This window comes from Panthera uncia, chromosome A2 (genome assembly GCF_023721935.1).
Source record: "Panthera uncia isolate 11264 chromosome A2, Puncia_PCG_1.0, whole genome shotgun sequence".
NCBI lineage: Eukaryota > Metazoa > Chordata > Mammalia > Carnivora > Felidae > Panthera > Panthera uncia.
Window position 1 is genome coordinate 25,592,080 of NC_064816.1, and position 13,360 is coordinate 25,605,439.

The 13,360-nt window shown below is 40.1% G+C and overlaps 1 protein-coding gene across 10 annotated transcripts in view; it reads right to left on the reverse strand.

Annotated features, from left to right (window-relative positions):
• The window catches only part of CFAP20DC (CFAP20 domain containing), a 244,604-nt gene that overhangs the window by 58,495 nt on the left and 172,749 nt on the right, over nt 1–13,360 (reverse strand). For 8 of the 10 annotated variants that reach the window (XR_007459892.1, XR_007459893.1, XM_049640836.1 and 5 more), the window contains 2 exons: nt 7,313–7,357; nt 5,930–6,133 (listed from right to left, as the gene is read on the reverse strand). Coding sequence is in view for 8 of the 10 variants with exons in the window: in XM_049640836.1 (XP_049496793.1) it covers nt 5,930–6,133; nt 7,313–7,357 (249 nt within the window). In the remaining 2 variants the exon portion in view is untranslated. Of the gene's footprint in view, nt 1–5,929; nt 6,134–7,312; nt 7,362–13,360 lie in introns of those variants that run through there. The other 2 variants (XM_049640839.1, XM_049640833.1) reach the window with 2 other exon arrangements.

A 13,360-nucleotide genomic window follows, 5' to 3' on the forward strand; every position in this document is an offset into this window, starting at 1 on the left:
GTGCCAGTAAATGGAAGAGCTGGGATCTGAGCTCAGGTTGGCTGATGCAGGGTCTACATTCTTTTGGCAAGAAGCTGCTACCATTAATAGCTACTCTTTTTCCTTAAAAAGAAACCATACACATACCCACCTACCCATGACACGGTTTTATGCTATTGTCAATCAAAAGCCCTCACCAAAATAAAATTCATTTAAGAATCCATCATAAGCAACTCCTAACTCCCTTCCTAAGGCTTCCCAGAGCCAAGTTTTTAAATAAATCTCATGAGAGCTACTCCTAACGGAAACCCTCCAAAATTGATTACTTGTAGCCTGGTTTCCACAGAAGTTGTAAAGTATTGTTTTAATTGAATTTGGTTCTAAGTTAGAAACTTTGAAAAATTTGTCTGTCAAAGGCCAATGGATTTCTCAGTAGGCTTGATTTATTTAGCAAAAGATGCCTACAAAAGCCAATTTGCTATGAGAAATATGGTTACATTTAATTACACTTTTAAACGACTAATTTATTATGTCTAAACACCTTTTAAACAGTACATATTACTCTGAACTGTACAGATGCTGAGAAAAGCTGAGGAATCAAAACTGGTAGTAAACACAATAGATTTTGCTAAAGACTCTTCATTTTACTTTGCATAGGCTTTTGGGTTTCAGACTGCAGTGTGTGAAGTAGTTACGTAAAGATGCTAAATTGAATGTGACCTGCTTAAATCTCCTTTTTAAACCATTGGTCATCAAGCCCTGAGAGATTTCTTTCCTTTGTGTATTTAATATCCATTTATCAAACTTGAATGTAAAATATTACCTGCATTGGTCAGGGTTTATTTAAGCAAAGCCAAGTTGATGTTTATTTTGGAATTTTGATGAAAATTATGCTATTGTAGAGTAAAAAAAGAGAACCTTTTAATACTTCTGGTTTATTCATTCAATCTGTGACCAACAACCAGTGATTGAAGGTGACCTCATGCCAGGCACTGGACTCAGCACGGTCCTGCCTTCCGAGAACTCACAACCAGGCCTGGGGCACACTGCTAACAATGGTTCCCTGATGTGGTAAATGCTAACACCGAGCCTGAAGATAATGGGAACCCACAGAAGGAAGCAAATAATTCTGTGCAGGGTGGTTGAGGGTCAAAGAGGGTTTCATGAAGCAGTAATGTTTGAGTTGGGCCTTGGAAGACAAGGGGTGCTCCAGGTAGAGGAGAGGGGTGGAGGGTCTCCAGGCAGAGGGAAAAGCATGATGAGCAATGACACGATTGACACAATCTGGACAAGGGCATCGCATGATCTGTGCAAGCTGCACAGTGTAGCCAAAGTATGGGGGAGTTCTGTGTGTCTGCTGGGTAGGGGTTGGTAGTGATGGTGGGATAAGCAAAGAGTTCTGTTTAAGGTGATGGAGAAACAAAGAGATTATCCTGTTAAAGGAGAGACTCCACCCTCACGTCCATAGATGAAATTCTGTTCCTTTTCAGAACTCGGAATTCCTTTCCCCCTCTTTCCACATGGTGAGCGTGCACTCATTCTTCAACTCTGGCTTAACTGTAGTCTTCTCTGTGAAACAGGTAGAATTAATTGTTCCCTCTGATGTGGGTCTCTCTTCTGTATCTATTATAGAACTCTTTATTCTCTTATCACTACTGCCCCGACTTACGGGTAGCTGTTTACTCTCTACCTCCCTCTAACCCAGTGAACATCTCAAGGCTGGGTCAAGCCTTATTTGTATCCCCAGCACAGTTCACAGCATACTGTACCACTCAAAAACAAAAGCCAAAGCAAAAAACAAATATGTGGAATGAATTAATGTGGGACAGATAAGCTAGGTTGAGGTGAGAGTATAAGAGCACTCTAGCTGGTCTTAAGGGCTGCTTCAAGTTAACACACTCCTTACTTGCTGCCTAAAGGCCCCTGATCTGTAACAGAACTAACATACTTTCTTTGAGATTTGCAGACCACTGGTCTTGAGGAGTGAAGGACCAGAACTTTCCCAGACCACAGAGGCCAGCAAGTCTGTCTGAAGTCACCTTGGCTTTCCAATTAGCCCAGCAAATTTTGGCAAAATGTTTTTCTTTTTCAGGTCACACAAAAGATTTTACTGACCTCCCTCTGTGTAGCTGTAGAACTTGCCCTCCTTTGTGGAAAGAACAGTGCTTCTTTGCATCATGAAACAAGAACTGGACCCCCTCACACAACCCCTGAGCCCTGAGAGAATGTCTGTAGCTGGCACCATCGAGTCTGCGTGTGATCAACAGATGTTACTGGCCACCGCACTCACTCTGCTGATTAACTGCCCTAAACTCCTTTAAAAACTCCTGGGCCATGCAGAAACCTTGGAGTTGCCCTTTGGCCAAGGGTCTGCCTGCTGGCCTCCTGAATAAAGCTCGAACTCCTTTCCTTTCCTTTTTTTTTTTTTTTTTTAAGTAGGCTTTCACGTCCAATGCAGGGCCCAACATGGGCTCAACGTGGGGCTCAAAGACTTGAGCTGAGATCAAGAGTCAAATGCTTAACCAGCTGAGCCACCCAGGTGCCCCTACCCTTTCCAATCCAAACTCATCTCTCGAGTAATGATCTTTCAGGTGATGGGCAGGTGAACTTGGGTTCGGGAACAAGAGTGTAATGGAGATATTCCTGTCTGTTAGTAGCAGAAAGGAAGGTCTCTTACAATGAGGCCTTGAGAAGCTACAGCAGGCTTTACAGCTAAGTCTGAAGAGACAATCAGGTATGAGGTACAAGGATGTGTGCAGAGTGTGTTCTGGAAGTTATAACTTGGACCAAAAGTGTGGAACGAAAGCTGAGGAACAGTGAGAGATGAGCCCAGGGAGTGGGGCAGGTCTCAGATCATGGGGGGTCTTGTATTTTGCCTAAACAAAGAGGCAATGGGAAGCTAGGAAAGGCTTTATGCAGGGAAGAGATAAGATTAGATCTGGGCTTTAGGAAGATCACTAGTGTGAATAATAAAGATAATAATGACAACTAACCTTAATTTACCAAATGCTTATTATGCCTCAGATACAGTGCCAAGTGCTTTACAAGGTCACAGCTTGGATTTGAACCCTGGCAATTTGTTCTCAGAGCAGAGGCTCCTCACCATCAGGCTGTGGTGCCTGGCCTGGAGGCAGAGAGGTAGCCAGGAGACTATGGAAGGAATGTGGATGAAAATAAAGTGCCAAAGCTATGGTGTTAGGTAGTGAGGGGATTTGGAAATGAAGGGGTGGGAGAAGTGGAGGTGTCCTCCACATTTCTGGTTTGAGTGCCAGTGTGGATGGTGGCACCACTGAGATACACAAAAAGCAGGAGACCATCATGATCAAGTTATGAGTTTGTTCTTCTTTTTCACCCTCCCTTACAACTTCTAAAGGGAAAGGCATGAGCTCTCAGACCACAATGGTTCTTGCAAATTGCTCTATTTAAACTCTGTATGAACAACAAGATGCAGTGTTCATTAAGAAATGCAATTTTCCATTTGGTGATAGTTCCAATATTGAAATAGGCTGAATTTGATGCAATAATAAACATATCTTATGAATACCAAAGGTAGGCTTTTCAATTATTTTCTCTGTCTAAAAAATAGACTGTTTTCAATTTCTCATTTGGTCAAATGGAGGGGTTATTAAGTTCATTACCAACGATGTTATTTTTGGCCACGCACTTTCAGAGCGGAGCAGTTGTTGTGCATGAGGACTTCAGTCCTTGCCAGAACAGGACAGGGATGAGAACACCGTATCCAGGGCAACCAAGAGCTCAGCCTTTTCAGTCCATAAATAATCATTCCTCAGTTTGCCCTTTGTAATGCTGGTCTCCAAGTTACTTTACTACAGAAAGAGCTTGTTTAGGGGGCCACTGCTCTTTTTCTTACTTTCCATTTAAATGACTGCTAAGGATTATTTTATAAGAAAGGCCATATTTCAATTCCATTCTAAATTATATTGGCAAAAGTCTGCAACTTCTTTTTTTTTTTAAGTTTATTTATTTATTTTGAGAGAGAAAGAGAGACAGAGCATGTGTGCATGCAAGTGCACACACAAGTTGGGGAGGGGCAGAAAGAGAGGGAGAGAGAGAATCCCAAGCAGGCTCCATGCTGTCAGCACAGAGCCTGACGAGGGGCTTGATCCCACGAACTGTGAGATCATGACCTGAGCTGAGATTAAGAGTTGGACATTTAACCGACTGAGCCACCTAGGAGCCCCTGCAACTTATTCTTATGTTCTTAGCTCTGGCTCCAAGGATACTCTGAGTAACCAGCACACAGGGATATTTTTCTTTGGTGCGGGGAGGGGGGGCGGGGGGGGAAGGGGTAGATACTTTGGCACCAAGGCTGCTGGAGGAGTTATACAGGCCTGATCATTCAGTTTAATGAAAATATAACTAAGGCAAGAGAAGCCTGCCCCCACGTCTTGTTAGAGCCAATCTGAATTCATCCTCCATGAACACTTGTTAAGTACTCTCCAGAGCAAAAATCTCACCTTCTGCTGGATGTAGCACTTATTTGGCAAATTAAGTCCCACATTGAGAAGTCACTTTATCATGGTGGTTAGAAGCTCAGACTCAGGAGTCCTGCCAAGCTAAGGCTGAATCATTTCACTCAAGAGTGTCAATTTTCCCATCTGGAAATGGGAACTCAACAGCATTTACCACACAGGACAGCAGTAAGGAATGGATTAGATAACACATGTAAGGCCTAGTGCCAGAGCATCTGAGATTTCTAAGACCTACAAAGATGCTGGAGACTTGGGAAAAAAAATTTCTTGGAAGGAAAATCGCAAAATTAATGAATATTTAATTCAATACTTAAAACATATGTTATCCACTGTCAACTACACTTGAACTCAACCTTTATATAATTTTATATAAATATAAATCAGTTACTCAGTTTTATATTCCCTTTCAAAAACTGTATAGTAAAAAAGTTGTATTTATTGTTGGATCACAGTGTATTTTAATGTTTGATCTGATGTTGAATGTGACCTTATATGTAAATATAAGTAAACTACAAGTAAATTTCCTTGGGCCAATGGAGGTCTTAAAATGTCTCTAGGTACTTAAAGAAATGGTAGCTCTAATTACCACTATTATAATAATACTGATTTTATTATTCTGCCTTATGGCGTTTTTAAAGCTGTATAGGACTGTTCTGTCAGTGCTTCTGCTTTGTCCTTCCAATTCAGCCTTAAGATCCTTGAGGACAGTATCGGGGAAAATGGACTGAGTCAAAACACTGGGTTCTTCTCTGGTTCCACCACTCACCAGGTGTGGAAGCTTGGACCCAGGATAGGTTAGTTTCTTCACCTGAAGAATAGGAAGGCCCTGACCTGATCCAGCTTCTTGGCTGGCCTATAGTGAGGATGGTGGGCCATGTTTAAAAGGGCTTTAACTGTATAAACGTACGGGAAAATACAAGCTGCTGAAGCATCTGCAATGCCTACCATGGCTCTTAGACACAGGGAGGAGTAAACATCCTTCTTTTTCATTTACTTAATAAACATTCATTTAACAAATATCGACCCTCTTCTGTGTGCCAGGGCTTGTGCTAGGAGCTGGGGATACAGTGAGATACCCAGAATTGACAGTAAAATTACTCTTTTTTGCTTTCAATGTATGTTTGTATATATCACCATACAATTACCTGAAGGTAAGACAACTTAAGAAAAGACAGACCTAAAATGGGCTCTGAATATTTTTCTTTTTTTTTTTTTAATAATTTTTATTTTTAAGTATTCTCTACATCTGACCTGGGGCTTGAACTTACAACCTCGAGATCGAGAATGGCATGTTCTACTGACTGAGTCAGCCAGGCGCTCCTGAATGGGCTCTAAATATTTCTCATGGGGAGTGTTCTCATGCTGGCCCTAGTTTTCCCAGGCAAGGCTGGGCTTTGTTAGAAAGAAACTTGCTTGCCATTAAGGCAATAAACAAAGATGCAAATCCCTAGACTCACAGGTGGCAGGCAGGAGTTCCAGGTGGTTGTGTCGTCACTGCTGGTGCTAATGCTGACATTACAGTTGTCCACCTGGGAAGCACTCAGGCCATGGGAAGCCCCCATATCCTCCAGTTCTTCATTCTGTTGCCGCCGCAGGCTGGCCAGCATTTGCAACTCAGATTCACTCATCTGGCTGGGCTGATAGTTCCTCCAGTCATATTCCTGACCAAGAGAGAAGAAAGGGACAGAGCAAAGGGTTACTTGGCTATTCTTAATTTATTCACTACCAACAGATGTTACTCTACAGCCTTAATCCCTTTCAAGGGCTCTCCACTGACTGATGCCCTGACCCTTAAAGTGCCCTTATACAATGCCTACCCCACCTGCCTCACTTTGTTTGCTCCCAGAACATCAGCCACACTGTCTTTCATTAAAGTCCTCAAGAGCATCAAACTCATGTCTGCCTTAGTGCCTATGCACATGCTAGCCTGTGGCCCCACGTACTGGCTAACTCCTAGGTGCCCTTTGGGTCCCAAATTGTGTCATCTTCCAGGGAAGCCTTTTAGGACAAACACAAACTGGGTCAGCCCCTCCACAGTAAGTGCTCTCATGGAATCATAAGGTGCTCATTTTTTAGCATTTATCACAATTGCAGTTATGCAATCATTTATGGGATTCACAGGTGGTCTACAGGCTCTACAAAGGCAAACACCATTGCCTTACACTCATTGTATTTCTCATGTCTGGTGCTTGACCAGTGTTTGACTACAAAAAAATTCAAAAAGTTTTTTTTAAAAAGAAAAATCACTTTCCAGGTGAAGATCCAGTTTACAAGAATACTGATGAATTTCATCACTGTAAACATTATGACCAAATACATTCAACTTTCAGTAAGATTGAGAATGACTGATGCTAATAAAAGCCATCAAATAAAATATAATCTTAAGATGGGAACAAGTAAGTTCTGAAAGCCATAAAGACCTCATAGCTATAACAAACATACTGAACTGGACTTTACTATATATATACATATATATAATACTATATATATATAATACAGATTACATGCAATCTGTCCGGTATATTTCTCCCCAAGAATACTACTACAAATCTTTAGAGGCTAATGGGAATATTCTTTCAATGTACAGGGAAGAAACTGTCATACGGAATTTTCAAAAACCTTTCTTTCTCTGTGGTCTAAAACCAAGTTTGATGGCAAAAGGTTAATTTTAACATCGCTAAAATGTTAGCATCACTTGTGAGTACTGATTTACATCCGGGACTGCCATATAACCTAAAAACAATCTTGGAATTTTCTTGCCCATCTGCAAACACTGCTTGTACTCAAAAAGGTTTCATGATACACTAGAATTTTTTAGATACTCAAACCTCTATACTTACTTTCTCGGAGGACTCTTTGAGACAGCTACTGTCTTCTCTTCTTTTCTGCCTCATAGGGATGTAAAAAATTAAGGAAATATAATTTAAAAAATTCTTGTGTTTCTATGACATTAAAAAGTTTTAAATAAAGTACTGTCATTATCATAACTAGGGGATTATGAAAGCTTGTGATCTAATAATGTGATGTAGACATTTTCTGGAAAGTTGCTAGTGGAAACTCATTTAAATTTTTATAATTTGTGGCTGCAGCAGCCTGGCACCCTGAGAGACCATGCAATCTCTAACAGGAGATTCCATGAGTATTTAATAGGTTTTGAGAGTTCTTGAGACAAAACAGGTATCACAAGAAGAAAAAAATTTATACTCTAATGAGTATCTAATGAGTGTTTTTTCTAATGAAAGATACTAAAACAAAAGAGAAACAGAAATAACTTAAATGTAGAAGAAATAGCTGGGGGAACAATAAACATAAGAAAAGATGCTCAGCATCACTGTCATTAGAGAAATACAAATCAGCACCACAATGAAACACCATTCATACCCATTAGGGCTGTCATTATACACAGTTGGACAGTAACAAGTGTTGGTGAGGATGCAAAGAAATTGGAATCCTCACGAGTTGCCGGTGGGAATGTAAAATGATGCCACCACTTTGGAAAACAGTTAGGTGGTTCCTCAAAATGTTAAACATGGGCCACATGGTCCAGTAATTCACTCCTGGGCACATACGCAAGAGAAATGAAAACAGATGTTCATACAAAAACTTGAACACCAGTGTTCACAGCAGCACTATTCATAATAGCCAAAAAGTGGAAACAACCAAATGTCCATCACCTGATGAGTAGAATTTTGCTTACCCACACAATGGAATGTAATTTACCCATGAAGGGTCATGAAATACTGACATGTGCTACAACATGGATGAAACTTGAAAATATTCTGCTAAGTGAAAGAAACCGCAGACAAAAGGTCACAGATTGTATGATTCCATTTGTATGAGATGTTCAGAACAGGCCTATCCATAGAGACAGAAAGCAGATGGGCTGTTGCCCAGGGCTGAGAGGGCTGGAATGGGGAGCGACTGCCAATGGGTATGCAGTGTCTTTTGTGGGGGATGCAAATGTTCTGAAATTACATGGTTACAGAATCTCGCGAATATGCTAAAAACTGAACTGTACTCTTTAGGAGGCTGACTTTTATGGTATATGAATTATATCTCAATAAAAACAAGGTAGTTCAGTACTCAGATGTGAAAACTAGACTCACAGCTTGACTGTGGGCTCAACAGTGAACATTGCGACTTGCTGTGCTTTGCTTCAGTTTTTCTGTCAAAAAAAAAGGAAAAAAAAGAAAAAAGGAAAACAAAAACGGAATGAAAGATTCTAATGTGTCACCTAAGCATGTTATGTGGCTTGTCATTGCTAACACATACTTTTACAGTGAGAAAGGAAATTCTGTTTTCGTCTTTCTTGAGAAAGCTTTAATATGTACTCAGTGTGATTAATTCATCCATTCCTTTTATTTATTTAATCCACAAACCTGTACTGTGCCTCAGGTACAACCATAGGTGTTAGGGCAGAAAACCAAGAGACAATGGGCAGTGGTTAAGCCTGACAGATCTGAGTCTGGGCCCTTAGTTCCATTGATTAACAGCTTGATGTGACTGGGCAAATTACCTAACCTCTCCTTTCCTCAGTTTCTTCATCTGTGAAATGGATACCTCATGCATACCTCATATATACCTCATGTATACTTCATGTGATTTTCAGTGGGCTGAATGAAGTAACGTATGTAAAATGCTTAACGTAGTATCTGACAAACAGCTACACTAAGGGCCCCCAAACTTAGGCTTTGTACCTCTATGAAAAAGTGTTTGAGTATGTACCTTCTCATATATGATTATTTATAAATTAAACAATGTGTGTGTGTATATATATATATATATATATGTAGTTTTTTAAAGAGATAGGAGTTTATTGAATATACCACAGGGAGTGGTGGGCAGGACAGCATAGGAGAGACTGCCACATGTATAGCTATATTAAACTAGTATGCATAGTATAAAACATATATAAAACGGTGGAGCTTAACAAAAATGGAAATAGCTCAAAAATTTTCTCCTTCAATGATCCCAATGGATCATTTTTGGTGTACATCTTGGGTGAGTACCTCCTTCTTGAGGACTGCAGAGTTGGCAATCAATACATACGCTTCCTGTTATTACTGTTCTTTCCTCTCCCCCCTCCACCCAGTGGGAGTTCATCTATTCTGTACTATGCCAGGAGCTGGGAGTATAAAGAAAATAAGACACACCTCTGTCCTCATGGAGCTCATAGATGAGAAACGGGAGACATAACAGGTATTATAAATCAGGGTATTATATGTACCGGGATCAATACTACAACAGAGATATGACTAAGATGCTTGAGGAATGCAGTACAGCAATGACTAACTGCCCAGCAGAATTGGAAGACACCTCACAGGGGTCCAAGGCGACACTGGATAGTAATTAAATTTGTTGACAAAGGGAATGAGTGGCCTTCAGAGGGAGTGAGCTCTCTCTACCACCGGAAGTACTAAAGCAGAGGCTGGGGAAATGACACCTGCTGGGAATATTGCAGTAATCTGCAGTGGTGGAAACGGACCAATTGATTCATTCATTCATTTACTCTACAAATACTGAGACCCTATTGTGGGCCAGGAACTGTTGATGCTATGCACTCTGAATTTCCATGATTTTATTTCATACAATAGTAAAACGTGTTCTGACAACACCCTGGAAGAGGCAGCCAAAGATGAGCAGAGAAAGAAGTGACGTTCTCCAGGGTCATGAATAGAGCAACTGGTGGCAGAGACAGGTAATTAACTTAGTCTCCTGATACATTCTTGATTTGTAATCTCTTAAACCATTTCAAAATTATCAGAAAGGCTGAATCATTTATTCATATATATATATATATATTTTTTTTTGAAAGAAGTCTTGCAATAAAGTCTTCACATGAAAGGGGACTCAAGCACAAGACACTATCTAACTAAATTATACAACGCTTGAGAGGCAAGTGCCTTATCTAATTCTATCTCTGAAAGGCTCAAGATGTTATGTATAACCCAATTTTGCCTCAAAATATCCTTGGAGGAAAGAAGGGGGACATTGATATATCAGTCAGATTTGTTTCAGGAAGGAGGTAATGGGCTCAAGGCTATATACAATTCTGCTGTGCTCAGATTCCCAGGCAAGTCTTTCCCTCGTGAAGCCATTCAAGCCACTCATTTTCATTGATCTTCCTTCAGACATTTCTAGAAGCCTAACACAGTGAAGCCACAAAGACAAATGAGATGTGGCCCCTTAGAATCTAGTAAGGAAATCAAGAGCTAGAAAAAAATGAACATAAAATAAGGTAGCATACACCTGAATGTAGTATTAATCAGAGTCTTAATCATGATTAAAAGGAAAATTGATAATTCCAGCAAAATAATAAAACACAACAAACAAAAATAACCTTATAACTTGATGCCCTTCACCTAATCTCTCTTCTCAAGCTAGTAAGGCAGAAGAGCTTAATTGATCAAACACGTGCCTATAGAATGTTGTGAGCCTCAGATAAGAGCTCGTTTTACTGAACTGTTCTAAGTTCTAAGGCTAAGTTCACAATGGTGGTGTAGAGCCAAAATGAGACACGGCCCTGGGTTAATAAGATCAGGTGAAGAAACTCATTCCATTCTATATGGATGGGAGAGTAATAAAATTGGGAGAAAATTGGGCCGTTATTCTCATTCTGGAACCGATAAAACCTCCAAGACTCTTTTTCTGAATCAGGTTTGCATTGTAACAGTGCCTGAACCCACAGCATACGGAACATCATGTTGTAAAAAAATCTTAATGAAAGGTCTACCAAACTATTCCTGGCTCTTTGTATTCTTTTAAGCTACACCAAGATACAAAACCTACTACTACAAAGGGACGGTGCCTGTTAGAGCAGAATATAATGTGAAAGGCAATGTGAGGAAAGGAGTTACACCAAACAGTCTGGCATTTCAGAAAAGAGAGAAGTCACTTCTTGTAGGATTGGTCAAGCTTCATGGAGGAGATGGTCTCTAAGCTGGACCTCAAAGGATAAGAAGGGTGATACGGCAGCATATTCTAACCATCAGGCAGGAAAACATACGGCAAACTAGAAGTATCGAGCTTATGTTCATAAAAAGCATTAAATACACTAGAAATACTTAGACATACTGTTTCAGAAATGAAATCGGAAATCGAGTTCCAAAAGAACAAGGATGGAAATGCCTAGAATTTAATCTAAACCTTTTATGACCAAATGGCTTCCACTGCCATACCCAAGTTTATTAAAAGTCTATGATTCTAGGGGCGCCTGGGTGGCTCAGTCGGTTAAGCATCCGACTTCGGCTCAGGTCATGATCTCGTGGTCCGTGAGTTTGAGCCCCGCATTGGGCTCTGTGCTGACAGCTCAGAGCCTGGAGCCTGTTTCAAATTCTGTGTCTCCCTCTCTCTCTGACCCTCCCCCGTTCATGCTGTCTGTCCCTGTCTCAAAAATAAATAAACGTTAAAAAAATTAAAAAAAAAGTCTATGATTCTATCAAAGGACGTATTCTTAATTGGATTATATGATATCTCTATTATTTAGTCATTATTATTATTTTTAAAGTTTATTTATTTTTGACAGGAGAGAGAGAGAGGGAGAGAGAGAGAGCTAGGGAGGGGCAGAGAGAGAGGGAGACACAGAGTCCGAAGCAGGCTCCAAGCTCCGAGCTGTCAGCACAGAGCCTGACGCGGGGCTTGAACTCACGAGCCATGAGATCATGACCTGGGCTGAAGTCGGACGCTTAACCAACTGAGCCACCCAGGTGCCCCATCTATTTTTTATTTTTAAGGAACTGTCATACCATTTTCTTACTAAAGAAAACAAAAACACTAATTTGAAATTTTTTAATGTTTATTTATCAAAAATACTAATTGGAAAAGATATATGCACCCCTACGTTTACTGTAGCATTATTTACAATAGTCAAATTATGGAAGCAGCCCAAGTGTCCACTGAAAGACAAATGGATAAAGAAGATGTGATACACACACATACACACACACATAGACATACACACAGGAATATTAGCCATAAAAAAGAATGAAATCTTGCAACAACATGGATGGACCTAGAGAGCATTATGCTAAGTGAAATAAGTCAGACAGAGAAAGACAAATACCATTTGATTTCACTCATGTGGAATCTAAAAGAGAAAACAAAGGAACAAACGAGCAAATAGGGAGAAGAAACTGATGGTTACCAGAGGGGAGGTGAGTGGGGGATGGGTGAAATAGGTGATGGGAGTTAAGAGGTATTGACTTCCAGTCATAAAATAAGTAAGTCATGGAGATGAAAGGTACAGCCTAGGGAATATGGTCAATAATATTATAATAACATTTTATGGTGACTACGTTTGCCATGGTGAACATTGAATAATGTATAGAACTGTCAAATCTCTATCATACACCTGTAACTAATGCGTTGTATGTCAACCATATGTCAATAATGAATTTAGAAAAAAGAAAGAAAAAAGGCATATTCTCAGTAGCTCTAATCAAAAGAATGGATAAATAAGTGGTATGATAGTGGCACAGTAGGACACTATATAACAATGAAATAAGTGATACACTGAATCTCACAAAAGAAATGCTAAGAAACCAGGCACAAGAGGACGGAGACTGGTAAAACCAGTATGGGGTTTGGAGGAAAATCTGAAGGGATAGTGGCAGAAAGGGATAGTGACAAGGAGGGAGGGGCTCCTGGTGTGTTGGCATTGTGCTGTTTCTTGATCTGGATGGTGGTCACGTGGATTTTGTTCAGTTGGTGGAAATTCATCAAAGTAGGTACTTAGGATATATGTACTTCTCCATGACCAAAGCTGGCAAAGAAGTCCAAGATTCAAAAAAGATTTCCTAGGAAGTAATTAGTTGTTAATCACTCGCACTTTATTCTGCACTGTCTTAGCAGGGGCAAAAAAAAAAAAAAAAAAAAAAAAAAAAAAAAAA